This window comes from Drosophila suzukii, chromosome X, assembly GCF_043229965.1.
Source record: "Drosophila suzukii chromosome X, CBGP_Dsuzu_IsoJpt1.0, whole genome shotgun sequence".
Lineage (NCBI taxonomy): Eukaryota > Metazoa > Arthropoda > Insecta > Diptera > Drosophilidae > Drosophila > Drosophila suzukii.
The window spans coordinates 11,746,031-11,772,995 of record NC_092084.1 but is presented as its reverse complement, the minus strand read 5'-3'; the positions used below and the strand labels follow the sequence as shown (position 1 = coordinate 11,772,995).

At 37.7% G+C, this 26,965-nt stretch overlaps 1 protein-coding gene across 3 annotated transcripts in view; it reads right to left on the bottom strand.

Annotated features, from left to right (window-relative positions):
- dpr8 (defective proboscis extension response 8) overlaps window positions 1-26,965 on the bottom strand; it is a 167,620-nt gene that overhangs the window by 12,287 nt on the left and 128,368 nt on the right. For all 3 annotated transcript variants that reach the window (XM_017070101.4, XM_065867796.2, XM_036820549.3), the window contains exon 6: window positions 6,872-7,082. In XM_017070101.4, the coding sequence (XP_016925590.2) occupies window positions 6,872-7,082 (211 nt within the window). The remainder of the gene's footprint in view (window positions 1-6,871; window positions 7,083-26,965) is intronic.

Genomic DNA, 26,965 nt, shown 5'->3' with positions numbered 1-26,965 from the left:
CATAATACAATTTAGATATAACAATTAACTGGGGAGGTTTTATAAACACACTAAATTAATATAAATATAATTACTGATACAAAAATTAAATATTAAGAGTGAATATTTGCATATCAAACTCAAATTTTGGTATTAAAGATTAGAATTAAATGCAAGATTTAATTTTAAATTTTTCAATATACACGTAGAAAATATTAAATAATATTCTAGTCATATTTATTTAAGGCATTATTAACTTAATTGCCAATGATTGTATTTTAAAATTTTGTTTTATAAAATTTATTATCAATTATACATTTTTAAATGATGAAAATCCAAGGAAAATATTTAAATTGACTTTGAAATTAGTTATAAATTTGAGGCAATGCAAATGGTGGCTTTTCTTAGTGTTATTTGTATGTAACTATCCAAATAATATATTTGTATATGTATTAAAACATATTCTATTTGTTGTAAGGTTTTCAACATGTAAAATTTCATAAGTTGTAGCGTTAGGTTAAAATAATATATAACATGGATATGTGTTGAAAATATTGCTTTTGTATTTTTTAAGGGGAACCTATTAATATTTTAAAATATATAAAATTTAATTTTTGGATCAGTTACCAAGGACCCAAGAAGGCCATATCATTTTGACCCCTACTGTGGTTACCTTGGCCTGTTCCAAGTGCGTGACCAAAATGCAAACGGCAATGGCTGAGATGGGAGATACCGGGACAGACAGTCCAATCCAGGGGCTGGGCAGCAACTCCAGCTCATTAATCAACGTAATTTGGAGTCTTTGGGAGTGTAAACGGCGCTTATGAATGATTCATGGCCCCCCTTTGGTGGCTACGGGGCAATTCTTCCCCCTTCGATACGGAAATTCGACTGCTCTTATCGAATTAGTTGCTGCATTTGCGCCTTGCACTTTGATTAATCGCCATGTCAACATTTGAGCCTAATTTGCAACTTTTATGCCGGGGCTTTCGAATGTGATTTATGGCCTAAAGGCAAACACCGAATTGGCCAAGAGACGCACACCCCGAAATGGCGAAACAGCCCCTAAATTTAAATGGCACAGTGTGCTGCTGTGTGTGTTTTGCTCCCTGTCACTTAAAGGCATGTAAATCAAATAATAAATTTCAATAAAAAGACAAATAAAACCCATCAAACGTGCATGTGCCCAAAAATGATTCCCAAAAAGGTCGCCTTTGGAGACCAGCCGCCCACTTGGGTTTCTGGTTGTTTACAAGCCGATTTTTAATGCCTGCCGAAAAACATTCGATATTTGATACGTTGTGTGATATACAGGCCCCCGGCGGAATGTCTAGGACCTCTTTAAGGAATATTAACTTTTTTATTTCAATAATTTAATGGATACATCACTCAAATGACTCAATCTAAAGCAGATTCAAAAATATATCACAGCGTTTTAAGAGTGCAAATAGCCTTATAAACAAGCCTGCTTGTTTTGAGCATTGAATTAAATCTTTGAAAAGGAGATCCAAGCTCTGTGATGTTCCAAAATAATTTATTAAATATTTTCTGTCACTACTAAAGCCTTCTAATTAACTACTACTTACAATATAAACTTTCTCTGTATTCTGGCTGGAAAACCCCTTGGCAATCTCTAATCCGAACCATAAAAGTGTCACCATTTCGGTGTGGATTTTTATATGTTTTCGTTGCTGCCATAAAGGTTAACGTAATGCCGCCTATAACAACACACAAGCACCCACTTAGAAAAACTTTTGGGGCTGGGGCACGCCCATTTTGCGAAACTGAAACACTGAGATGGCAAAGGCTTACACGCTCATAAACCTTTATGCGTTTTCAATTGAATTGTCCCGAAGTTCTGGGCGGATCTCGACCTTCATTTTTTTTTTCTTCTTTTCGTTGGCTGTGGGTAATAAAATTTGTTGCCGTTGTCGCCATTGTTCTACGAGGAGCGATTTTATGATACCGTCGACATATTTCAACTTGGCAGCCAAAAAGAGCGCTCAGGTCGACCAGGCGAAACACATTTAGGAGTTTTTGATCAGCAAAAAATATGAAATGTGTTGTGGGTATCTTCAGCTGCACAGAAAAAATTTTAAATTTAATTTTAAATGTATCAACTATCAATTTCTGCATTGCATTATGTAAATTTGATATTGAGTAATGGTATTTCTTGGCCTCCCTCTTTCTAAAAATGCTCTCTCAAATTGAAAAAGAGAGAAAATCGCCTAATATTACTCTGGTTAAGAGCGAGATAGCCATACTTGAGACTCTCCGAAATAGAAAAAGAGAGGAAAAAGCAAGATTGCGACTAAAATCCTTCCGAATGACATACCAAACGAGTCCTGTCTTGATAGTGATACTAATACTGAATTTCATTGATGATGATCATGATATTTTGTACATTTTTTCTCTCCGTGTAGTTATAAAGTGAGATATGCTGACACAAAACCTAAAGACCTCCTTGGTTCCAAATAGTTGAGGGCTTTAAGGCGTGATAACTCTGGAGTTTGAGCTAAATTGAAATGGAAAACGCTAAATCGGTCCCTCGACAAGGCGCAACAAGCTCTTTGGCGTTCAACAATGGGACAAAACGACGAAACGACAATGGGACAATGCGGTACGGCTGCCACGGTTGGTGGCACGTACACGGTTCGCCGGTTCAATAGTTGATTGGGCGATGGCTTATGAACTTGCCCCGACACATGCATATAGAAATGCGAATGGCGAATGGCGAAATCGACTTTTGTCCATTGATTGACTCCGCCTGTCCGAACAATCGGGACAAAAGGCAGAGCTGGCAAACAGCTTGCAGTTGACAGGATGCAAAGCCAGAATCTATCAGCCGTGCATTATAAATTCAATATGCACCGCACACGCACCCGAACTGCATGCATGCATATTATATGGCGTTGGAATAACTGATGAACTCGATCCGTTTCGGTTCGCTACGGTTCGAATTGAAGCGATTTGGCTGGACGAGAAATCGTTGCACATTTGATAATCATCGAGAGCTGTCGGCGCACGGAATTGTTATGTGATTATGGCCCCCAGGGCAAGTGTTGGCCATTTTAAGCCCTTCCTTTGTGTTGCTGACTAATCATTCTGTTGTGCATTTCCTACACTTTGCAAAATGAACGTAATTTGCAGGGGTGTCAGAAAGTAGGCCATCTGAAGTCAAAAAGTTCAAAATACAATGCTCTTTTTTTACTGCATCTGTTCTGTTGCTTTTTACTTGAACATATCTAAAAGAAACACTTTGAAAAGTAAAGTTTTTTAATAAAGGTGTCCAAAAGTAGGCAACAATAAGTTTTAAGTCAGTAAGTTGAAAGTAAGATTTTTTACTGCATACTTTTAGGCCACATTTTAGGTGATTTTAAAAAGCTAGTGATTCCTGTGGCATTTTCCATCTTACACATTTATTGTAAGCAGATCCCTCTTCTAAACAACTAAATTGTGATTCTCCACATCTATTTTTCGCTGTATTTTGCATCGCAAATTTTCCCCTTATTCATTATGTATCGTCTCTATTTGACGAGTTCTGGTGTCCCTGACCCCTTGTAATATTCCTACGCTTCTGCCCCATAAACCTTCTGGCTTTGGGTTTGTCCAGGAAATTGACTTGAATTATTTGGCATTCGGCATATCGCATGTCGCACCCCACAAACCAATAACTTAACCGGCGATGGTGGAGTCACCATCCCCTTGAATTGTCCAATTTCATGGCGGCTGTCGTCACTGACAAATGCTGAAAACTGGCTAACTCTGCCCTCGATTTGGCGTTCGTCACGAAGCTTTCGTCACGAAGCCACAGACAAACGGACGCACTTTATTTGCTGGCATTTGGCACAACAAGGCGACGAATGCCAATGTTTAGCTCGGTACAAGGAAACTGGGGGATACACTTTGATAAATAAATACATAATTCCCAAGATGACTCAATTCTTGTTGGAAAAAAAAGAATTTTAAATGAATTTCTTCCATTTTTTACACTCAAGAAAAAGAAACGGGTATATAGAATTAAATTAGGTGTCTAAAAGTATGCTGTGAACAAAGTATAGTCGACTTTTAGAAGGAATTCATGGTACTCCTAAGCATAAAATATATTCTTGCATGCTTTTAGACACCTTAAATAATCAGTAAACTAGATGTTATTACTAGAGATTAATATATTTTTTTTCTGAGTGCAGGCGACTCCATTTCAGGGTGTGATCTGGAGTCAAAACCAGAATGAGGGCTTGAGCCTGGGTAGAAATTCGCCGGTTTCTCTGGCAAACAACCACAAATGTGTTTGTGCGTGACTGCGGGCAGGGCCACGCCCTGAAATCCGGCCCAACCTGCAGCCCCTATCCATATATCCGTATCCGCATATATGTACCCAGTACATATAGTATACACCCCACTCGAACCCCGAAGGCGAAGTGTTGAAAGTGGAATTATGTGTGTTTGTGTTGACATTATAATAATGGTTTGGTTTATGTTTATAGTCTGCTTCATGCAACCGTACACATGTTCGTCCTTTCAGTCGTCCTTCCCCTTCCTCATCTCCCCCCCTCCCCTTTCCCTGGGTGCTATTCCTATTCCGATTCCGATTCTGATTCTGACTCCTAACGCCCCCTTGCAACTTTGGCGCCCATGTCCATGTCCTGGCTGTGGGTGCGCTTGTGTGCTTTGATTACTATTCAAATATTGTGACAGTGTGAAAAATAAACAAATTTGCATTATTTATTTTCATATTTGTTTGCTTTTGGGCCTGACAGTGACTCCGAGTGTGAGTCCTGAGTGAGTCCTGCCCTGAAATAAGCTCCATTTCCCCGCAACCAATTCCCCTGCCCATTGACAGCGTCAACTTTTTCCCCCAGCAAAGTTTGCTCGTAATTTTTCCAACAATTAATAAAGCAAATTATGCATTGAAAAGAGGCAGCGAGGGACGTTTTATTTAAATATGATATCTACAAAGGGCCTAATGTATGAGGGGACAGTCGAAAAATGTTGGGCAAAATACGTGGGCAGAAAGGCGAATGAGCTAATTGATTCTTGAGCTTAACTTTAAGAAAACTAAGAATAACAAAATGTATAACAATTTTTCTTTGCCTTTAAATATTACATATATACTTTAAAAGGTGCCCAAAAGTATGCAGTGAAAAGCAGAAATAATTTGCTGCCTGCTTTTAGACAGCTTTATAAGTGATTTAAAACCCAAGTGATTTCTGTGGCACCTCTAAACCCCTTGTTAAAAATTTAAGAGACATATAAAAATCATACCTCAAATCATTTTGCAAAGAAAAACAAACAAATCGGCTTATGGATGGTATGCTTAGTTGTTTTTGCCCTTGTGAAAAATATATGTCAGAAGCCCAAACCCAAGTTATCCACTTCCCCCAGAAGGCAAAAGTAACCACAGCTGCGGTCATGACAAAGTAAATCTAAAATACGCAAAATATTGTGTGTGGTGTCATTAGTTTGCGGCGTCTCAAAAGAAGGCAACGTTTTCTTGGCAACGCCTTTTTTGCCGCATAAGTTGTGATTTATGAGCCGAGGCAGCGGCACCTTTGGCCAGCAGTTCCCCATCGGTATCCTCCAGTACCCAGTATCCCAGTATCTAGTATCCTACATCCGACATTCACCAACCTCCATCTCAGATCATCATGCGTCCCTTGGTCGACTGGGTTTGAGTTTGAGTTTGGGTGTCAGATAGTCGGTTTGGATGGGATCTGGATGGTCTGCTGCTGGCGGCGGCGGCCTGTGAAAAGCCATAAAGTGCAAATGGTGCCCTGGGGAATCATCAAACAGCAAAAAGCTGCCATAAAACGACACAAACATGTGCGCAACACCAACGCCGCGCGGCAGAGTGGAAATGGGAAATGGTATGGGGGCTGGATGGTTGGATAGCTGGATATCTGGATGGGTGGCATGTCATGGGTAAGGTAGCTGAAACGGAGACCCGGAAATAGATACCCCATCAAGTGGTCAACATTCGTTGGTGTGGCTGCTGGATTGCCTCTGTCTGTGTGTGCTCGCTGCCAGATTGGATATCAGTGTAAACATCAAAGTAGTTGGCAAATCACTCACACGTAGCCAACTAAAAGCGCTGTGGACCAGGAAGAGGATGGTTAAGATGGCTGGGTTGAATGGAGTGGGTGCAGAGGCATGGCGAAGGAGCCATTTTGTGACCGGCATACAAATTGGCGGCAGTTTTGGGGCCACACTGAGCGAAATAATGACCCGACTTGATTAACTTTCCGAGGGGGTGAGGTTGAAGGAAAGGAATTAATACAATAATGGCGACAACTTTATGTGGCCTTTTGTATCGACCTCTGAAAATGCCACAAGATATTCAGCTTGAAAGAAAACTAAAGGGAATTGTATGAGTTTATCAAAAGAACGCACACTTTCCCCACAAGGCTTTTAATGAAACGTGATATTTCATATTTGGCTGCATTTGTAAGGAGTAATTTTTCTAAACAATGGTATTTTAGGCTACTACGTTTTAATATAAGTTAAATATTTTATATTATATTTAAAAGCTGATTTCACCATTTATCAAAATCAAATTAGAATTCCCAGTAAAGTTTTAGGGAAGCTATTTCTTATTAGGGGTTCAATCACTCATATCATTACCTTCTAAAATCAATTTAGGGTCACCACTTTGCAAGCCATTTAAAAATTAAAAACATTAGATTAACAATGTATCAACATTTAATAATATATTAAAATAAAAACGTGTGGTGGAAGAAATTAGACCACAGACTTAAAGATGTGTTAAGTTATGACCTCAGGAATGGCACGTTGGGGTCACCTTTTGATAAATGCAACCAGTTTCTTGGAAAGTTTTGAACTATCAAGATTTTCAAGAGAAAGTAAAGTAAGTTTTAGACTTAGGGATACTCACCAACGATGTTGAGGTAGACGGAGTGTCCTATTGGGGGCGTGGTCGATATCTGGCATTCGTAGATCCCGGAGTCCTTGCGTTGAGCGTAGCGTATACGCAGTGTCCAATCTTCGGCGTGGGGCGAGTGCATGGCCTCGAAGCGCTGGTCGGAGGTGTAGGTGTAGCGGCCCACAGTGAGCAGGTGTATATCCCTGTGCCGCACCCAGGACACCTGCAAGGACGAAAGAGTGGAGGGGGTTGGAGGTGAGAAGGAGGCACTTAGTCCGGCGTCTGGCGACAGGCGAAATGGCGACGAGAAGCCTCCAAAGTGCAGCGCCAACTGACTTTTGGGGCTTTTAATAGCGCGTTTAGTTATCGATTTGACTCCTGCCTGGTCAGCATATGTGTGTGTGTGTGTGCGAGTGTGTGTCTGTTGCACGATTACAGGACACACAGCACATCCTTCCGCCACACGCATTCGCACACACACGCACAAGCCACCGGAGACTGTCGTACGACAAACAATTTAAATGCCAAATTGAAATCGAATGTGGCCGGACCACCGCTTGCACTGAGAGAATTTTTGGCATAGCTGATTTCAATCTTTTTTTTCAATATTTTATATCTCTTTTCAATATATACGTTTTTATCCTGAGGAGGTATCAACCCCTTTAGCTGTACAGCTAGGTATATTTTGAATATAATACTTTGATGAAACAACCAACATTTATTAAAATAACATTTCTTAGGTAATATTATCACATTAATATAGTGCAGTATTATTTAAAGCACATATATATCTAAGATTCAAGTTCTGATGAACTTAAAACGACTGACTTTTAACCTTTCCTTGGATTTTTTGTAATTATAGGAAAGTTTTACATAGGATACTTGATGCTTCACTGACATTTAAATAAATTGGGACCTTGTATTTTTTTACAACTATTTATTTTGAATGTCTTGTCTTAGTATATATTTTAAGCAGATCTTTTTGATTTTAAAACTCTTTTCGAGTGTTCTATTGCTGCTAAGCTTGGAGGATCGTTCTCCCAAAAGGTCCTGGACGACTCCTCGCTCCTGCATGCTCTTTGAGTTTTATGGTGAATACCCATTTCCCGCCCCGACTGAACTGAACTGAGCCCCCCCAAAAAACCCCCCTCGACGGCTCTTAACTGTTGGCCATAATTACGCGCCGCTTAACTCGCTGCCAGGGGCGGCGTAAATCGGATGGAGGGGCTGGTAAAGAAGCAGGGGCGCGGGCGGCCCGACAAATCAACAAACGCATCGCATTTGGGTGCGGGAAAAAGGATTTTGGGTTTCGGAACGTTGACATCGCCTGTGGTCTGCGGCATTGGCGCGAAACAATCGCATGCCGAAAAGCGTGTGCGTGTGTGGATACGGGGCCGCCATTGAGGATTTGGGATTTGGGATTTCGGATTGCGTTGACTTTGTCCCACTTCCCGCATTTGCATACTACATACGTATATGAGGCTGACCAACTTGCACAGTCGCCCATGGACACACACTTCCACTTCTGGATGGCTTCTGCATGTTTAAATGCGAATTGGAATCGAAAATTCTGGATGATTGGCAAATGGAGCGGGAGTGGGATCGGAATTGGTATGGGAAGCAGATGGCCCTCTTCTCCCTCTGCACATTTTCATATTTCCTGCTCAGACACACTCGAAAAACATACACTGTGAGGAGAGGTTGAGGAATACACACTTTGGTTTCAAAGCAAAATAAGACCGAAAGATTTACCTATTAAATAAATTCAATAAAGTGTGGAAGTCCTTCAACTATGTATGAGAACATATCAAGTGCGTGTTATAACGCAAAATGAAGTAAAGCCCATTTTTTAAAATCTTGTATTTCTAAGAAATATATATCACACATATTAAAATTATAGTCTGAATGTATGAATCTTCTAAAATAAAATATCTCATATATGAAAATTATAGATCGAATGGGCGTTATTTCACTGGGCGTTATTGCATTACATATAAGAAAAGGATTTTTTCTTAGAAGATTCATTGAGTTAGAATGATTTGCTCCCCATTCTGATAACTTTACAATAATTTTTTTCATATCAATCTTTTTCTCTGTGCAGATACATTGAAGCAAATGCGTTCTCTACGCTCTGGCAGATGTAATTATTTTAAGGGACTCTCTCCGGTTTTCCCCCTTTCGATGCAACATTTAATTGTACTTTTGTTCCAAAATTCAGTTTACTCGAGTCCCACTCTAATGGCACACACTATGTCACAATCGCAATCACCCACCCATATATTAGTCCCTATGATTATTTGTTCCGAGCTGCTGGTTTTATGCATTACCACTAACGATGGCAGCATGTTTGAAGTTGTTTTGCTCTGGGAATTGAAAATCACAAGGATGGCACACATGGCATATTGATTTAAGCAGAGCTTTTCAACTTTAAAGACATATTATATCTATGGTTATACGTTGTACTAATTATGCAATTAGCTTCAGACAAACCACAAGCTTTTTAATTATAAAGCAAGAATACAAATAACCCTAAATTTGCCATGTTTGGGCCATCATTTCAGCCACTTTTTTGTGTAGTTTTTAAGTATGTTTTGGCTATTTAAGTATGTTTGGTTTGGTCATTACGCACACAGCAGTCTGTAATTATTTTGTGCGGCTTTTGGTCTGTTAATGAATTTGTTGTACAATTTGCACCAATCACCAAGTGGACGGGGGGTATGCTGCATTCTGGGCATTCTATGCGAAGGCAATTAGATAATTACGACAACATTATTAGCAAATTAATTTTGATTTTATGCGGCGGATGCCAAACGCCAGAAAGAGGATTGTTTCCCCGTTTTTCGCCACCCACACCCCCTTTATAAAGAGATATGCCCACTGTAGTCCATGCAATTGCAAATTGCGCATTTTTGTTGCATTTCCCCATAGTCGCTGTAGATAATGTTGGCGGCGGGCCAAATCATTTGGCAAGGAAGTGTGTGAGATTGGTATTGGAAGTCGGGGGACTGCGATTGCCTTGGCCCATTTAGCAGGGCCAAAATAAATGCCCAGCAATATAAATTAAATAATATCCAAAGGTTCGCCCAAAGCCGATTTTCAATTTAAAAATGCACTCTAAACGTATTTACACCCAAAATCCCTGAGTCTCCAGGCCAAAATACCTCAGGCAAGCAAATTAAAAATCAATAAATAACAAAACCCAGTAGATGGAATTAAAAAGAAAATCCGATGAATGCTTCTAAATTGCTATTAAAATCTCTAAGCAATCGTTTGAGCTGATAATCAAAAAATACCAAAGTTTCATTTTAAAGCCAAAACGAGTTCTCGAAACAAATTGCATTAATGGCAAGAGAAAATACATGCACAATATATTTATGAATAAAAGTGGAAAATTTATGAGGGCAATTGCAAAATGGAATATCTCACAAAAGTCTGACTTCGCAGCAGTCGTTCTCCACTCTCCATTCTCCATTCTACATTGTAATTGGCGAAAACTCACTCACATACTTTGCCAATCCTTGAGCACGCCAAATATTGTTGTGCATAAATTTGATTGCATTTTGATTTCAGTCAGATTCGCTCAAGTCCTCATCTTTTATCCCCATTCCCATTCCAAAAACCCCACTCCATCCAAAAAGCGAAGCAATTTATGGTGCTCCAAAAATGATTTCCGCTCTGCTCAGTGCTTCAAAAATCGTAAAGGGGGGTTTTCTGGGGATGGGTACTTGTACTGGATGATCTGAGGCCATTATTGTGTGCTACAATATATACATTCTGATACCAATTCAGATACAGATACAGATACAGATACAAATACAGATTTACTTCGACTGCAGCAGCTGCCACAATTCCGCGTTTCTGCTGTTTTCCAGGCCCCAAATGAAGAGTGACCCCACCACTTCGGAAAATCCCAGCCCATTTCGACCCTGGCCAGCAGCACGGCATAAAAACAGTTGCCGGTTACAGCCATTTTAAATATGCCTCTGGCTTTTTTGGCATCCATGAAATCCCTCTTTCCGAAACCCCTTCCCAACCCCTTCCCAACCCCTTCCGAACCCCTTCCCAACCCCTTCCCGAACCCCTTCCCAACCCCTTCCGCCCTCTTTTGTGTGCCAAAAAGGGGGCGTGGCCCCTGGCAGGCGAACGGCAGGAAGCGAAAATCCAACAGCAAAAATGAGCAAAATTATGAGTGCAGAATTTTCTAATTTAATGTGATTATTATTTGCACTATCTTGCCGGGCTTGCAGGGCTCAATTTATTTAGCGAGCATTTCTGGCCAACATCACGGAAGTGTCATTAGTCAGGTTTCTGTGCCATCGGGGGTGCGCTGGGGAAAATCGTGGGACTGGGACCGAAACTGGGATTTCAGGTATCCATACTGACGGCAAAATATTTGCCTTTAAATTTTGAAATCAAATTAAATTGTGAAGGCAAGCCCGCAAAAATTAATCCAATTTTAATAGCATTAGTTTTTAGAGTGAGGTGATGTATGCTTTTGAGTTAGAAGACTTTGGTTTATTTACTGTGTACCCTTGACTAGTAATAATATTGAATTACACAATTAGTCAGAGGAAAAATCAAGTAAAATGGGATTATTATTATTTTCAAGCTTTTTTAACGGAAATTAAATAAGAGAAATAGGTCGAAATATGATGAAAATATGAAATAAATAAATATTCTTTCATTTTAAATGCAGAAGCAATTAAATGCTGAAAGCTAAGCCTTTTTGTGCCAAGTATACATATATAAGCAAAATAAATATTAATAACAAAGGTAAAGGTCTAAAAAATTGGAAACAAACAAATGATAGTTCAAGTATATTTAAATTCAGAGCCTTACATTTTTGTCTTACAAAGGATAGATACCATTAAAGTGCAAGTATAAAAATCTAGGAAATGTGTAAGAAGGAATATTTATAGCGTAGATATTCTTTGTAAATGGCAATCATCAAATATACTCCTCTGTGAGGCTTCAGGATTGTTAATCACGAGAATTCCGGGAAATCTTAAGACAGTTTTTCCCCCGTTTTCGTGAGGAAGACTGCCGGAATGACTTCTGAGCTGGCTGTTTTTTTGTGTGCTTTGACTGCTTTGTATTTTGTGGGCGGGGAAATTCCACCCAGCGGGCAGAAGGTCGAGGGGCGCCACCCCCTTTGTTGGTGCCCCAGGTGGGGGCACTGATTGGCACTTCATTTCGGCTGCAGTCGGACTCCCAGCTCCGTTGCCAGGTAGTCCCAATCAGCAACCACTCACGTGCAGCAACAATGGCAACAATAAACTAAGCAAACAACTCGGCAAACAGCCGGGGAGCACGGGGGAAAAAACTGAGGAAAAACGGCGGGAAAAGCGGTGGGAAATCCGGGGAAATGGTTCTCAGGGTGAGAGTGAAAAAGGAACAGCTCCTTACATATTCAAAAGCAAGGACATCTCATAATTTGCACTCGTTTCTATCGCCCAGCGCGGTGCAATATAAACCAACTAAAAAGTTTCACGCAGCGCAAACTTTAAGCTTCCCAGGACCCCTCCCCCCCTGAAAATAGCACCCTCCCAGCCCCTGGATTCCCCACTAAATAAATATAAAAAAAAAGAAGCAGTGGAGGGGTTTTAACAAAGTGTCGGCGGAGCAAGGAAAAACAAGCAGCGAGGAAAGCGTCGTGGAAAAAACTTGTCAGCGCGGCTTTGGGGACACATGAAGCACATGCCGCAGTCCCGATTCGACTAAAGAATTCCCCCAAAACCCCCCCCTAAAAAACACCCTAACCACCTCCCATGCCTTCCAGCCAATCATCAGAAGGGCGGGATTCCCAAAAACCTCCTAATGTCCCTGTTGTCCGTGATATGTGTGCCACCAAAAAACAAGAGGGTAAGGTGAAATTCGAAAGTGGAATCAAGAAATACACTTTTAGAGCAGGTTTTGAACTTATTAAGATATGTTATCAAAAATATATATTTTATATAAAATATATTTTCCAAATTTTAAACATTTTTTTTAAGATTTATCAATAGGTTTATATTAAAAATATATTTTATCTTTGAGTCGTGGTACCAACGACTATAAATTCGTATAAAAGACTTTTTAATAAATACAAGAAAATATTTTTTTAAACGTATCAATATAGTGTTAAATTTATAAATTTATAAAGAACAATATTTGTTAAATAAATGGCAAAAAAAAGCTTATAAATACCCCCACAAAAATTTTTAAAAAATATTGATAACCTATATAATTGTATTACTTTAATAAGGCGTATCTGTTAGATACTTTTTTTTTAGTCTCAAAATAACTTAGCTAGCTGATCCTATAGCTCTGCGATTTCTAAGAAAGTGTATTCGAGGAGACAAACCAGAGCCAAAGTCTTTTTTTGCCACAACAAAAAGCCCGGTTGCGGCGACTTTATCGGCGCTCCGGACGGAAAATGCGGGGCACAAATCCAGTGCAGGAAAAAAGTGGAAGAGCTATGCTTCTCATCCCGCCTTAGTTTCCCTTGTAATGCGATTTTCATTTCTTTATTCGCCGCTGTTATTGGCATTTTCTTCTCGCTGTTTTCCTGCCCCTTTCCCCTGCCACTTTTTATTCTTTTCAAAACGGGGTGGGAATCAGCGGGGAGTTCTCCAAACTCGGTCGCGAAGTTAAAAACTTTCCAAGAGTTCGAGTTGGCAAACAAACCTACAAATTTTCTCGACTCATATTCAATCGGCTATCAATTGAAGTACTAGCTGAAAAATATCCTAAATGCGTTTTAAAAATATTTTTTTAAGGCTTGCAGGCTTATTAAATAAAGCTTTAGAACAATGAGATAAAAAACAAATACTTTATTTATATCCAAAGTTTATTTGTCCAAAACTGTTTGATAAACAGAATGTTCTTTTTTTAGAGGTTTTTAAAAATTATAATCAACGTTACATAAAATTAACCATTTTTTCCCTATAAATGCCAAAAAATGAACACTGAACTGGTTATTATTTATGTATTGAGTGATTTGCTTAACCCATCAAGTAAATGATATTTATACCAGACTTCATAGGATTTACCTTAACATTAATGCAGTAAAAAGCCGTCAAGAACCTGGTGATAAACCCCTATATCAGTAACTCCTGGCTCAGCGTTCAGCTCAAGTTTATTTGACTTTGGCAATTGAAACCTTCTCGGTTTTTTGCTGCGGCTGTTCTTTTTGGGTTTCATTTTTGTTTTGGCTTGTTGGTCGGGCGCCGCAACTGATGTTGGGAAATTCGCTACAACTGGCGTGGGGAAAAAGGCAAACCAATTTGTAGCCACGACTCCCAATTTGCAGCCACCCCAGCCATAAGGCACCCCTTTTCCAACCCATTTTCCAACCCATTTTCCCCCCTTCAGGATCACCACTTGCTGTGTCTGGGTTTTCCCGACTGCATGTTTATTTATTTTCACTCTGGCTCGCATCGCTTTGTTTTATGCATGTCGCGCATCCAGCCCCGCAAAAAATAACGATGGCGGACGGAAGCAGGGGCTGTGCAAAAAGCCACTTCCGGCACTTACAACGACACCTACGCATGGCTGCCCCCTCCGAAGGCTTTTCGCCGCCCGCTTTTTCTGCGCACCCTTCATTTACTTCGAGCACGGAGAGAAATCGGGGTCAATAAAGTACTTCTACATTTTTATTTTTACCTGAAAAATAGATCTGTTCATACCTTTTTGGCAAGGAAATGGTAAAAATACCTGACTTCTGAAATCAATTCAAAGGGATTTATTTGACTTCCGCCATTAAAAATTGAGTTACATTTACTTAGAGTTTTGTAGAAACGTTTATGAAATTTATTTTAAATTCTACAATCTTAGATTTATTGATACTTCTTAATAAGAAAATGGAAAATGACCTAACTTCGTTTGTAAAATGAAAATTACTTTAGGGATTTATTTGGCAGTCATTATAAGAAACATAAAGGCAAGGATCATTAAATATACAATTTTACAGAAAAGTTTACAAAATGTATTTTGAGTTCCAGAATATAATAGTCATTTTAACACAAAATGGAAAATATCACAGACTTATTTGGAAGACAGCTATTAAATAAAAGTGATATTAGTTGGCTGTCTTAAAAAAATTGTAAAATATATTTAGAGCTCTACACTTATCTAAGTTCACTATAAGGTATATTTTTTAGCTCAACGATATTTTTTTATTAAATTAAAAGAGCAATTTCTAAATTCTTGATAAGTTTCTCGAATGAATTTAAAGTAAAATATTATTTCTGACTATATCAGTCAATTTGACGTAATTATATATTTCCAGTTTATTATTTAGCTGGAAGTAACTCTTCATATTTTTTTCGAGTGCTCGGTTTTGGCATTTCTGCTGCTGCGGTGGCTGTCTCTTGTCACCGCAGCTACAAAACTACGGAGTCAAGTTGAAAGTTCAGCACGCCCACCCCCTAACAACACCCACCGCCCATCGCCCACCTCCGCCCATCGCCCATTTAAGCTAAAAAGTAAACCAATTGTTAGTTTTAATGGAATTTATTGGGTAAATATTTGCTAAGCACAAGAAATTGCTTGTGAACATTTGTCGTCGTTTGGTTGATTTAAGATTAAAAGTTTTTAAGGATAGTGGGCAAGTAAGTGGGGTTATTGGGGTGGTCAACACCCATGAGGAGGATGCCAATCAAACCCAGTGCTCCAATGACATTATTGCTTTTAATTTATTTTGAATTTCTTGCTGCTCTTTTCCTGCCATTCTGCCCTCCTGAAAAATGCCCCATAACCATCCCAAAATCCATCTCGAAATCCCCCATAACCATCCCGTACTTCCAACATCATCCAGTGTTCTTTTCTCTCCTTTTTCCTGTTGTCGGCTCTGTTAAAAGTTTTCATTACTGTTTGTTAGTTGACGACGTCGCTTTTAGTTAGTAAATGTCTTTCACTGGATGGTGTGTCTGTGTATGAGGGTGGGGGGGTGGATTGCTTTTTATGATTTATGCTCGACCAAGTTTTAAGACAGCTCCGCCAGCAGCATGACAAAGCTTTTGTTATGCATCTTTTAATTTGGTCAATAAATGTCGTCCCAGGGACCGACTTCCTTCGAGGGGAAACAAGGGGATGGGTTTGATTAGGCCATGGGTTTATGGGTCGGGATAAATGCCGTTAGGGCCAATTTGCTCGAACACGTTCACTCATTAGTTTGTCCTCAGCCCCCTTCACTTGGTTTGCCTTTAAAGCGATAGAGAACGAGAGATTGGCCTTGTCAAACAATGGCCTTGAGGGACCCGGGGTCGCCAGGCCCTGGATCGTCCCTTGGTGGGTGGCTATGAGGTCACCAAGTTCCTTCTTTGTCTCTGCCCCGACAGGAGATTGGCCCTTTTCCAGGAAGGGGTCCCAAAGTCAAACAAGCCCCAAAATGATATGTGAGAAAAAAGAATTAGCACATAATTAAATTGGTTAACAAGGAGGCCGCACAGTTGACTCAAAATGTCACAAAAATTCTTAAGGTAATCCAAAGTTTTGGTATTTTAAATAAGTTGTAGTAAAATAAATAAGGATTGTGAAGAAGAAATATACACCTATGTTATTTATTAGCATATTACTTATCAAAATGAGTGACCTTTTTTTTCAGTCTAAAATATTAAGTTATCAGTTAAAGATTCTCAAGCTACCCTAAAGAATTAGTATCTTTAATAAGTTATATAATAATATTGATAATAATACCAATCGATCTATTTTTTTTAAAGTTTTTAGTAGATACCAAAAACGTATACCTAAATATACCAAAAAAAAACTTAAGCCTTTCTAGCAGTTTGCTTCTATAGTTGCATCACAGTATCTACACCACCTTGTCATAGCTAGTAACTTATAATAACACCTCAAATAGACAGAACTCAACTGTTGACCATGTTCTCAGCGGGATATTTGTAAATACCTAAGCGAGTCGTACCCCCCTGTTGTTCACCGATGAGTTCAGCAGCCACCATGTAATGCCCTACCCACCCACAAAGCAATTGGCCGCGGTGCTCATGTGCCTCTGGCACTTTGCTCAGCCTGTTGTTCAATTATTTTACAATCAACTTCTCTGAAAACATCAATAGGTATCGCCCGGGGGGATCAACACAGCATGAACGTGCCCCAGTCCCTGTACCTTTTCAGTTGACAATCTTATTGTTGCTGACAGAGCTGCACGGGGGCACTGAGAAAAAAATTTAAGATATTTAAACTTGTCAAAAAACATTTGAAAAAATATTTAAAAGAATTGTGTCACTATTTAAAAGAATTAACAATAATTTGATCTTTATATGATTTTGATATGATATATTATGATATAATAATGATATAAATACATTTTAAATCAGAAAAATATTTTTTTTGAATTCAATATATTATGTAATCATAGTTTTTTTTTATTTTGGACCCCTTCTCCACCCACCTGATCAGTATCTTGAACTAAAACATCTCATTTGTGGTACAGGAGTACTCAAAAAACTAAAATCTATCTAAAAAGTTCCATTCAGTTATAGCCCAAATTGAAGAGAAATATATTTGTAGGTCTTAATGAAAACTTCTTCAGTTTCTTTCTTATGATATCCAGCAACTACTATTTTTCCCGGTGTACTCTGTCGTCGGCCTGAGTTTCTCCCGTAGAGCTCCTTCTCGGGGCGCACCTTTTGTTCGGCCTCTGACGACGATGCTGATTATATCGAGTCGCTGCCACGCCCCCATCGCTCTCTACGCCCTCCCCATGCAAGGTCGCATTTGTTCCACTTATTCCACTTGAACGCTTCGTTAAGAGCAAACTTTCGCTCTAATGTTGTTCAGAGCCCTTCTTTGTTGTCGCCGCTGCGTCGAACTGCTCGGAATGGCGGCTCACAGCGGAATGTTGCTCGGCAAAACTTCTGCGCGGCAATTGTCGAGGACAGCAGGACACGGCGACAACGGGACATCGGGACATCAGGACGAAGGGAAAACAGGACATCTGTAGGGGGGGGGGGGGGGGGGGGGAATCCGGTGCAAGGACGCGGACATGGACACGAACACGTTCCACGTGAAGCCTATCAAGTGTAAGTACAACCAGTCGCAGGCTACACGGGCCCGAAAACTTATCTCATTCCAAATTAATCTGGCGGAAGGGAAATCGAGGAGATTTATAAACCTCAGAGCCAAGGGCACTTGAAAATAAATCATTTTATGTGGCTAAAAAGGATTTTAAAAATCACTTGGCTTTTCCAGCGATTCTTTTAAATGCTATATACGAATTCCAGGGACCGAAAGCAATCATTGTTATCATTACAATCATTTCTTTTTACAATTTTATGAATATAAATACCATTTTTATTATTATTTTTAGTTTTGCTAGTTTTAAAATCCCTTGTAGAAATAAAAATGATGGCTTAAATATATCGATATCTAAAAGTCCCAAAATAATGATCTTTTTATCTTCATCAAAATTGCAGTTAGTATTGTAATGATATAAAATATTTTAACAATGGTTACCGAAATATTTTTAAAAATTGAACTAAGTATTTATGGTATTACTGATATTTAATATACATTATAGCAAAGTTCTTTATAACTATGGTCTTGATCTGATACCAATATGATTTAAACACCCTGAGATTGATTTAAATATTTTAAAGCTTAAAATGAAATAAGACAGTGGGTCTAATCCTCTTCAGTTTTAACCAATTTGGGTTAATTTAATTTGCAACCCTGGCAGTTTCTTGGGGATTATACCTCTGCCGCCCTGTTCTGGGCGTTTTTTCTCCAGGTACAAGTGGGTGTGGATTTAGTGGTAAGGTGAGATGGGGCTGGATGGATGTTGGGACTCCTTTAGAATGACAACGAGTCGGGAAGCAGCGACCTTGCGATGAGTGGGTCGGCGTACGTGTTTCGCTTAACCGGGAGGGACCATCTCCCATCTCCCATTTACCATCTCCAACTCCCATTACCCAGCCAAGTTCCAAGTCCCAAATCCCAAGGACCCAGTCCAGCGAATCCCAATCCCCCTGCGCCTGGCCAAGATTAGCTGGCGATCCTGGGAAACCCAAACTGCGGAGCCACATTGACAAAGTTTGCACAAAAACGATGTCTGAACTGACAGCTAAGTTGCCGCTGGCTAAAGGCGGAAATCACCTGCAAGGACTCGCCTTGGTCCTTTTTAGAAGCCCCCCCCCCCCCCCTCTACATTCTATGCAGCAAATACCCCCCCACGCTGTGCTCAACTTTTATGACAGTTTTCCCCAACTCTCCCCGCGAATTTCCTTTATTTTTCCCATTTTTCCTGTGGCACATCCTTGCGGTTGTTTCGGTTTTAGTTTCCAGCGCACTGCGGCCGCATTTCCATTTCTTTTTTTTGCCGTGTAAATGTTTTACGACAACATTGCCTTTGACTTGGCCAAGTTAAAAAAAGGGAACAAGTGTGTGTGTGTGAGGAGCGAGTGCCGCTGACAAGCTCGTCGTGTAATTTATGATTTATGCCATTCGGACTGACATTATAATAGCGACCCTCGCCCCTTTTTCCCCAACTTTCAGTTGTCGAGTGCAGTCGCTGTTCAAATTCCAGTTCGCTTCGTTTGACTTTCGCTTTTTGAATGCGAATTATGCAATTAAGTGGCGGGATTCTCAGAAAATAACAGCTCAATTCAGCAATAATTTGTGACCTTTGAACTAAGACATCAAAATAAGTCAGTAGTTAAATAATAAGAGAGGTATCATAAGGTATAATAGATCAGAATATTCAGAATCAATGGGATCTGAATAGTTCTAGTAATTTTATACCGGTTGTTGACTTAAGATCTTATTATGTTTTATTTTATTACAGGTTAGAAAAATATTTACTATATTCTTAAATACATTTATACAATTTTATATGACATCTTAAAGCCTTTTATGGTATAACATGGTGTTGAATATGTTTCCTTTGATATTCTATTAAGTTGTCTTATAAAGGTTTGTTATATATGTTTTTTATATAAAGCCATCCCTTGGTTCATTCTTTATGAAAAGTTTTTCAGCTAGACTTGGACCTCCTTCACTTGTTTATGCAAAATCACATAGCAATTCGTTATGCTTCCATTTGTTTGTTCAATTCATTGTGTTTTTCATTTCGGACTCCGCTCGCTTTCATCCCCACTAATGAAGCAGAAGTTTTGCTTCCAAGTTCACGTTTGAAAACTCCTCAAGTGTAAGTAAATTAGAAAAGGGTAAAAACTAGCCACTTTCCCGGGGAAAAGGGGCATTTTCGATTGAAGGCGTTGAAGGTCGCCGGAGAAAAGAGAGAGTTTTCCGGAGCTTCGAGTTCGGTTTGGGCCATTGTTTGTTTTTTTGGGGGGGCTTATGCCTTTGGTTTCCGGCTGCCATTGTGGCCCTGTTTACCGACATTTTTCCCTGTCCATCTCAGTTTAATAAAGCAATAAATAAGATGCACAAGCGCTGTCGAGGAAAGTGGGAAAACGTGGGGAAAATGCGGGGAAAGCGTGATTGGCAAGATGGTATGGGATGTGTTTAAGGATGATTGATTGGGCACCTCAACTTGACATCGATAAATGCCTGATAGGTGGCGTTTCCCCATAAAGAATACATAATGACCTAAGAAAATAAATTAGAAATGTAAAGCTAATAAAAAAAATATACATGTTGTTCTACAAATATCAAAATACTTATAGGTTATAATCTACTAATAAAAATAAATAAAAAGGAAGCCTGAACAATGTTTAAATATATTTAACATTTATTTACTCAGCCATTTTTTCAGTTCAGTTTTTTTGCTACCATAACAAAGGTATATGTCAGAATCAGGAATGTCATACCTCGCTGAACTCGTTGCTTAATTTCCAATCGATTGGCATTCTAACCTAAAAATTTTTCATTTTTTGCCATTTTTCGAAAAAATGCGATGAACCCCTACAAAAATGAGAAAATGGTCAAAAAATAAATTTTCATAAAAATGATGAGGTTCGTTAGCAAATTAAGCAAGCTGTTCAAAACAGTCGGTCTTTTCGCTGTACGCCTTCATTTGGCTGAGCTACGATGTAAAAACCGAAAAAAAATGTCGCATTTTCGACAAAAATCTGAATTCGTATTTTTGACAAAAAATTTGAACCCATTTTTTCGCCAAAAAAATTCAGTTTTTTTGCTACCATAACAAAAGTATATGTCAGAATCAGGAATGTCATTCCTCGCTGAACTCGTTGCTTAATTTCCAATCGATTGGCATTCTAACCTAAAAATTTTTCATTTTTTGCCATTTTTCGAAAAAATGCGATGAAACCCCTACAAAAAATGAGAAAATTGGTCAAAAAATAAATTTTTCTAAAAATGATGAGGTTCGTTAGCAAATTAAGCAAGCTGTTCAAAACAGTCGGTCTTTTCGCTGTACGCCTTCATTTGGCTGAGCTACGATGTAAAAACCGAAAAAAAATGTCGCATTTTCGACAAAAATCTAAATTTTGTATTTTTGACAAAAATTTGAACCCATTTTTTTCCAAAAAAAATTCAGTTTTTTTGCTACATAACAAAAGTATATGTCAGAATCAGGAATGTCATACCTCGCTGAACTCGTTGCTTAATTTCCAATCAATTGGCATTCTAACCTAAAATTTTTTCATTTTTTGCCATTTTTCGAAAAAATGCGATGAAACCCCTACAAAAAATGAGAAATTGGTCAAAAAAATAAATTTTCCTAAAAATGATGAGGTTCGTTAGCAAATTAAGCAAGCTGTTCAAAACAGTCGGTCTTTTCGCTGTACGCCTTCATTTGGCTGAGCTACGATGTAAAAACCAAAAAAATTCAGTTTTTTTGCTACCATAACAAAAGTATATGTCAGAATCACGAATGTCATACCTCGCTGAACTCGTTGCTTAATTTCCAATCAATTGGCATTCTAACCTAAAATTTTTTCATTTTTTGCCATTTTTCGAAAAAATGCGATGAAACCCCTACAAAAAATGAGAAAATTGGTCAAAAAATAAATTTTCCTAAAAATGATGAGGTTCGTTAGCAAATTAAGCAAGCTGTTCAAAACAGTCGGTCTTTTCGCTGTACGCCTTCATTTCGCTGAGCTACGATGTAAAAACCGAAAAAAAATGTCGCATTTTCGACAAAAATCTGAATTTCGTATTTTTGACAAAAATTTGAACCCATTTTTTTTCCAAAAAAATTCAGTTTTTTTGCTACCATAACAAAAGTATATGTCAGAATCAGGAATGTCATACCTCGCTGAACTCGTTGCTTAATTTTCAATCGATTGGCATTCTAACCAAAAAATTTTTCATTTTTTGCCATTTTTCGAAAAAATGCGATGAAACCCCTACAAAAAATGAGAAAATTGGCCAAAAAATAAATTTTCCTAAAAATGATGAGGTTCGTTAGCAAATTAAGCAAGCTGTTCAAAACAGTCGGTCTTTTCGCTGTACGCCTTCATTTCGCTGAGCTACGATGTAAAAACCGAAAAAAAATGTCGCATTTTCGACAAAAATCTGAATTTCGTATTTTTGACAAAAATTTGAACCCATTTTTTTTCCAAAAAAATTCAGTTTTTTTGCTACCATAACAAAAGTATATGTCAGAATCAGGAATGTCATACCTCGCTGAACTCGTTGCTTAATTTTCAATCGATTGGCATTCTAACCAAAAAATTTTTAATTTTTTGCCATTTTTCGAAAAAATGCGATGAAACTCCTACAAAAAATGAGAAAATTGGTCAAAAAATAAATTTTCCTAAAAATGATGAGGTTCGTTAGCAAATTAAGCAAGCTGTTCAAAACAGTCGGTCTTTTCGCTGTACGCCTTCATTTGGCTGAGCTACGATGTAAAAACCGAAAAAAAATGTCGCATTTTCGACAAAAATCTGAATTTCGTATTTTTGACAAAAATTTGAACCCATTTTTTTTCCAAAAAAATTCAGTTTTTTTGCTACCATAACAAAAGTATATGTCAGAACCAGGAATGTCATACCTCGCTGAACTCGTTGCTTAATTTCCAATCGATTGGCATTCTAACCTAAAATTTTTTCATTTTTTGCCATTTTTCGAAAAAATGCGATGAAACCCCTACAAAAAATGAGAAAATTGGTCAAAAAATAAATTTTCCTAAAAATGATGAGGTTCGTTAGCAAATTAAGCAAGCTGTTCAAAACAGTCGGTCTTTTCGCTGTACGCCTTCATTTGGCTGAGCTACGATGTAAAAACCGAAAGAAAATGTCGCATTTTCGACAAAAATCTGAATTTCGTATTTTTGACAAAAATTTGAACCCATTTTTTCGCCAAAAAAATTCAGTTTTTTTGCTACCATAACAAAAGTATATGTCAGAATCAGGAATGTCATACCTCGCTGAACTCGTTGCTTAATTTCCAATCGATTGGCATTCTAACCTAAAATTTTTTCATTTTTTGCCATTTTCGAAAAAATGCGATGAAACCCCTACAAAAAATGAGAAAATTGGTCAAAAAATAAATTTTCCTAAAATGATGAGGTTCGTTAGCAAATTAAGCAAGCTGTTCAAAACAGTCGGTCTTTTCGCTGTACGCCTTCATTTGGCTGAGCTACGATGTAAAAACCGAAAAAAAATGTCGCATTTTCGACAAAAATCTGAATTTCGTATTTTTGACAAAAATTTGAACCCATTTTTTCGCCAAAAAAATTCAGTTTTTTTTGCTACCATAACAAAAGTATATGTTCAGAATCAGGAATGTCATACCTCGCTGAACTCGTTGCTTAATTTCCAATCGATTGGCATTCTAACCTAAAAATTTTTCATTTTTTGCCATTTTCGAAAAAATGCGATGAAACCCCTTCAAAATATGAGAAAATTGGTCAAAAATAAATTTTTCTAAAAATGATGAGGTTCGTTAGCAAATTAAGCAAGCTGTTCAAAACAGTCGGTCTTTTCGCTGTACGCCTTCATTTGGCTGAGCTACGATGTAAAAACCGAAAAAAAATGTCGCATTTTCGACAAAAATCTGAATTTCGTATTTTTGACAAAAATTTGAACCCATTTTTTTCCCAAAAAAATTCAGTTTTTTTGCTACCATAACAAAAGTATATGTCAGAATCAGGAATGTCATACCTCGCTGAACTCGTTGCTTAATTTCCAATCAATTGGCATTCTAACCTAAAATTTTTTCATTTTTTGCCATTTTTCGAAAAAATGCGATGAAACCCCTACAAAAAATGAGAAAATTGCTAAAAAAATAAATTTTTCTAAAAATGATGAGGTTCGTTAGCAAATTAAGCAAGCTGTTCAAAACAGTCGGTCTTTTCGCTGTACGCCTTCATTTGGCTGAGCTACGATGTAAAAACCGAAAAAAAATGTCGCATTTCGACAAAAATCTGAATTTCGTATTTTTGACAAAAATTTGAACCCATTTTTTTCCCAAAAAATTCAGTTTTTTTGCTACCATAACAAAAGTATATGTCAGAATCAGGAATGTCATACCTCGCTGAACTCGTTGCTTAATTTCCAATCGATTGGCATTCTAACCTAAAAATTTTTCATTTTTGCCATTTTTCGAAAAATGCGATGAAACCCCTACAAAAATGAGAAAATTGGTCAAAAAATAAATTTCCTAAAAATGATGAGGTTCGTTAGTAAATTAAGCAAGCTGTTCAAAACAGTCGGTCTTTTCGCTGTACGCCTTCATTTCGCTGAGCTACGATGTAAAAACCGAAAAAAAATGTCGCATTTTCGACAAAATCTGAATTTCGTATTTATGACCAAAATTTAAACCCATTTTTTCGCCAAAAAATTCAGTTTTTTTGCTACCATAACAAAAGTATATGTCAGAATCAGGAATGTCATACCTCGCTGAACTCGTTGCTTAATTTCCAATCGATTGGCATTCTAACCTAAAAATTTTTCATTTTTTGCCATTTTTCGAAAAAATGCGATGAAACCCCTACAAAAAATGAGGAAATTGGTCAAAAAATAAATTTTCCTAAAAATGATGAGGTTCGTTAGCAAATTAAGCAAGCTGTTCAAAACAGTCGGTCTTTTCGCTGTACGCCTTCATTTGGCTGAGCTACGATGTAAAAACCGAAAAAAAATGTCGCATTTTCGACAAAAATCTGAATTTCGTATTTTTGACAAAAATTTGAACCCATTTTTTTCCCAAAAAAATTCAGTTTTTTTGCTACCATAACAAAAGTATATGTCAGAATCAGGAATGTCATACCTCGCTGAACTCGTTGCTTAATTTCCAATCAATTGGCATTCTAACCTAAAATTTTTTCATTTTTTGCCATTTTTCGAAAAAATGCGATGAAACCCCTACAAAAATGAGAAAATTGGTCAAAAATAAATTTTCCTAAAAATGATGAGGTTCGATAGCAAATTAAGCAAGCTGTTCAAAACAGTCGGTCTTTTCGCTGTACGCCTTCATTTCGCTGAGCTACGATGTAAAAACCGAAAAAAAATGTCGCATTTTCGACAAAAATCTGAATTTCGTATTTTTGACAAAAATTTGAACCCATTTTTTCGCCAAAAAAATTCAGTTTTTTTTGCTACCATAACAAAAGTATATGTCAGAATCAGGAATGTCATACCTCGCTGAACTCGTTGCTTAATTTCCAATCGATTGGCATTCTAACCTAAAATTTTTCATTTTTTGCCATTTTTCGAAAAAATGCGATGAAACCCCTTCAAAATATGAGAAAATTGGTCAAAAAATAAATTTTTCTAAAAATGATGAGGTTCGTTAGCAAATTAAGCAAGCTGTTCAAAACAGTCGGTCTTTTCGCTGTACGCCTTCATTTGGCTGAGCTACGATGTAAAAACCGAAAAAAAATGTCGCATTTTCGACAAAAATCTGAATTTCGTATTTTGACAAAAATTTGAACCCATTTTTTTCCCAAAAAAATTCAGTTTTTTTGCTACCATAACAAAAGTATATGTCAGAATCAGGAATGTCATACCTCGCTGAACTCGTTGCTTAATTTCCAATCAATTGGCATTCTAACCTAAAATTTTTTCATTTTTGCCATTTTTCGAAAAAATGCGATGAAACCCCTACAAAAATGAGAAAATTGGTCAAAAAATAAATTTTCCTAAAAATGATGAGGTTCGATAGCAATTAAGCAAGCTGTTCAAAACAGTCGGTCTTTTCGCTGTACGCCTTCATTTCGCTGAGCTACGATGTAAAAACCGAAAAAAAAATGTCGCATTTTCGACAAAAATCTGAATTTCGTATTTTTGACAAAAATTTGAACCCATTTTTTCGCCAAAAAAATTCAGTTTTTTTGCTACCATAACAAAAGTATATGTCAGAATCAGGAATGTCATACCTCGCTGAACTCGTTGCTTAATTTCCAATCGATTGGCATTCTAACCTAAAATTTTTCATTTTTTGCCATTTTTCGAAAAAATGCGATGAAACCCCTTCAAAATATGAGAAAATTGGTCAAAAAATAAATTTTTCTAAAAATGATGAGGTTCGTTAGCAAATTAAGCAAGCTGTTCAAAACAGTCGGTCTTTTCGCTGTACGCCTTCATTTGGCTGAGCTACGATGTAAAAACCGAAAAAAAATGTCGCATTTTCGACAAAAATCTGAATTTCGTATTTTTGACAAAAATTTGAAACCATTTTTTTCCCAAAAAAATTCAGTTTTTTTGCTACCATAACAAAAGTATATGTCAGAATCAGGAATGTCATACCTCGCTGAACTCGTTGCTTAATTTCCAATCAATTGGCATTCTAACCTAAAATTTTTTCATTTTTTGCCATTTTTCGAAAAAATGCGATGAAACCCCTACAAAAAATGAGAAAATTGCTAAAAAATAAATTTTTCTAAAAATGATGAGGTTCGTTAGCAAATTAAGCAAGCTGTTCAAAACAGTCGGTCTTTTCGCTGTACGCCTTCATTTGGCTGAGCTACGATGTAAAAACCGAAAAAAAAATGTCGCATTTTCGACAAAAATCTGAATTTCGTATTTTTGACAAAAATTTGAACCCATTTTTTTCCCAAAAAAATTCAGTTTTTTTGCTACCATAACAAAAGTATATGTCAGAATCAGGAATGTCATACCTCGCTGAACTCGTTGCTTAATTTCCAATCGATTGGCATTCTAACCTAAAAATTTTTCATTTTTTGCCATTTTTCGAAAAAATGCGATGAAACCCCTACAAAAAATGAGAAAATTGGTCAAAAAA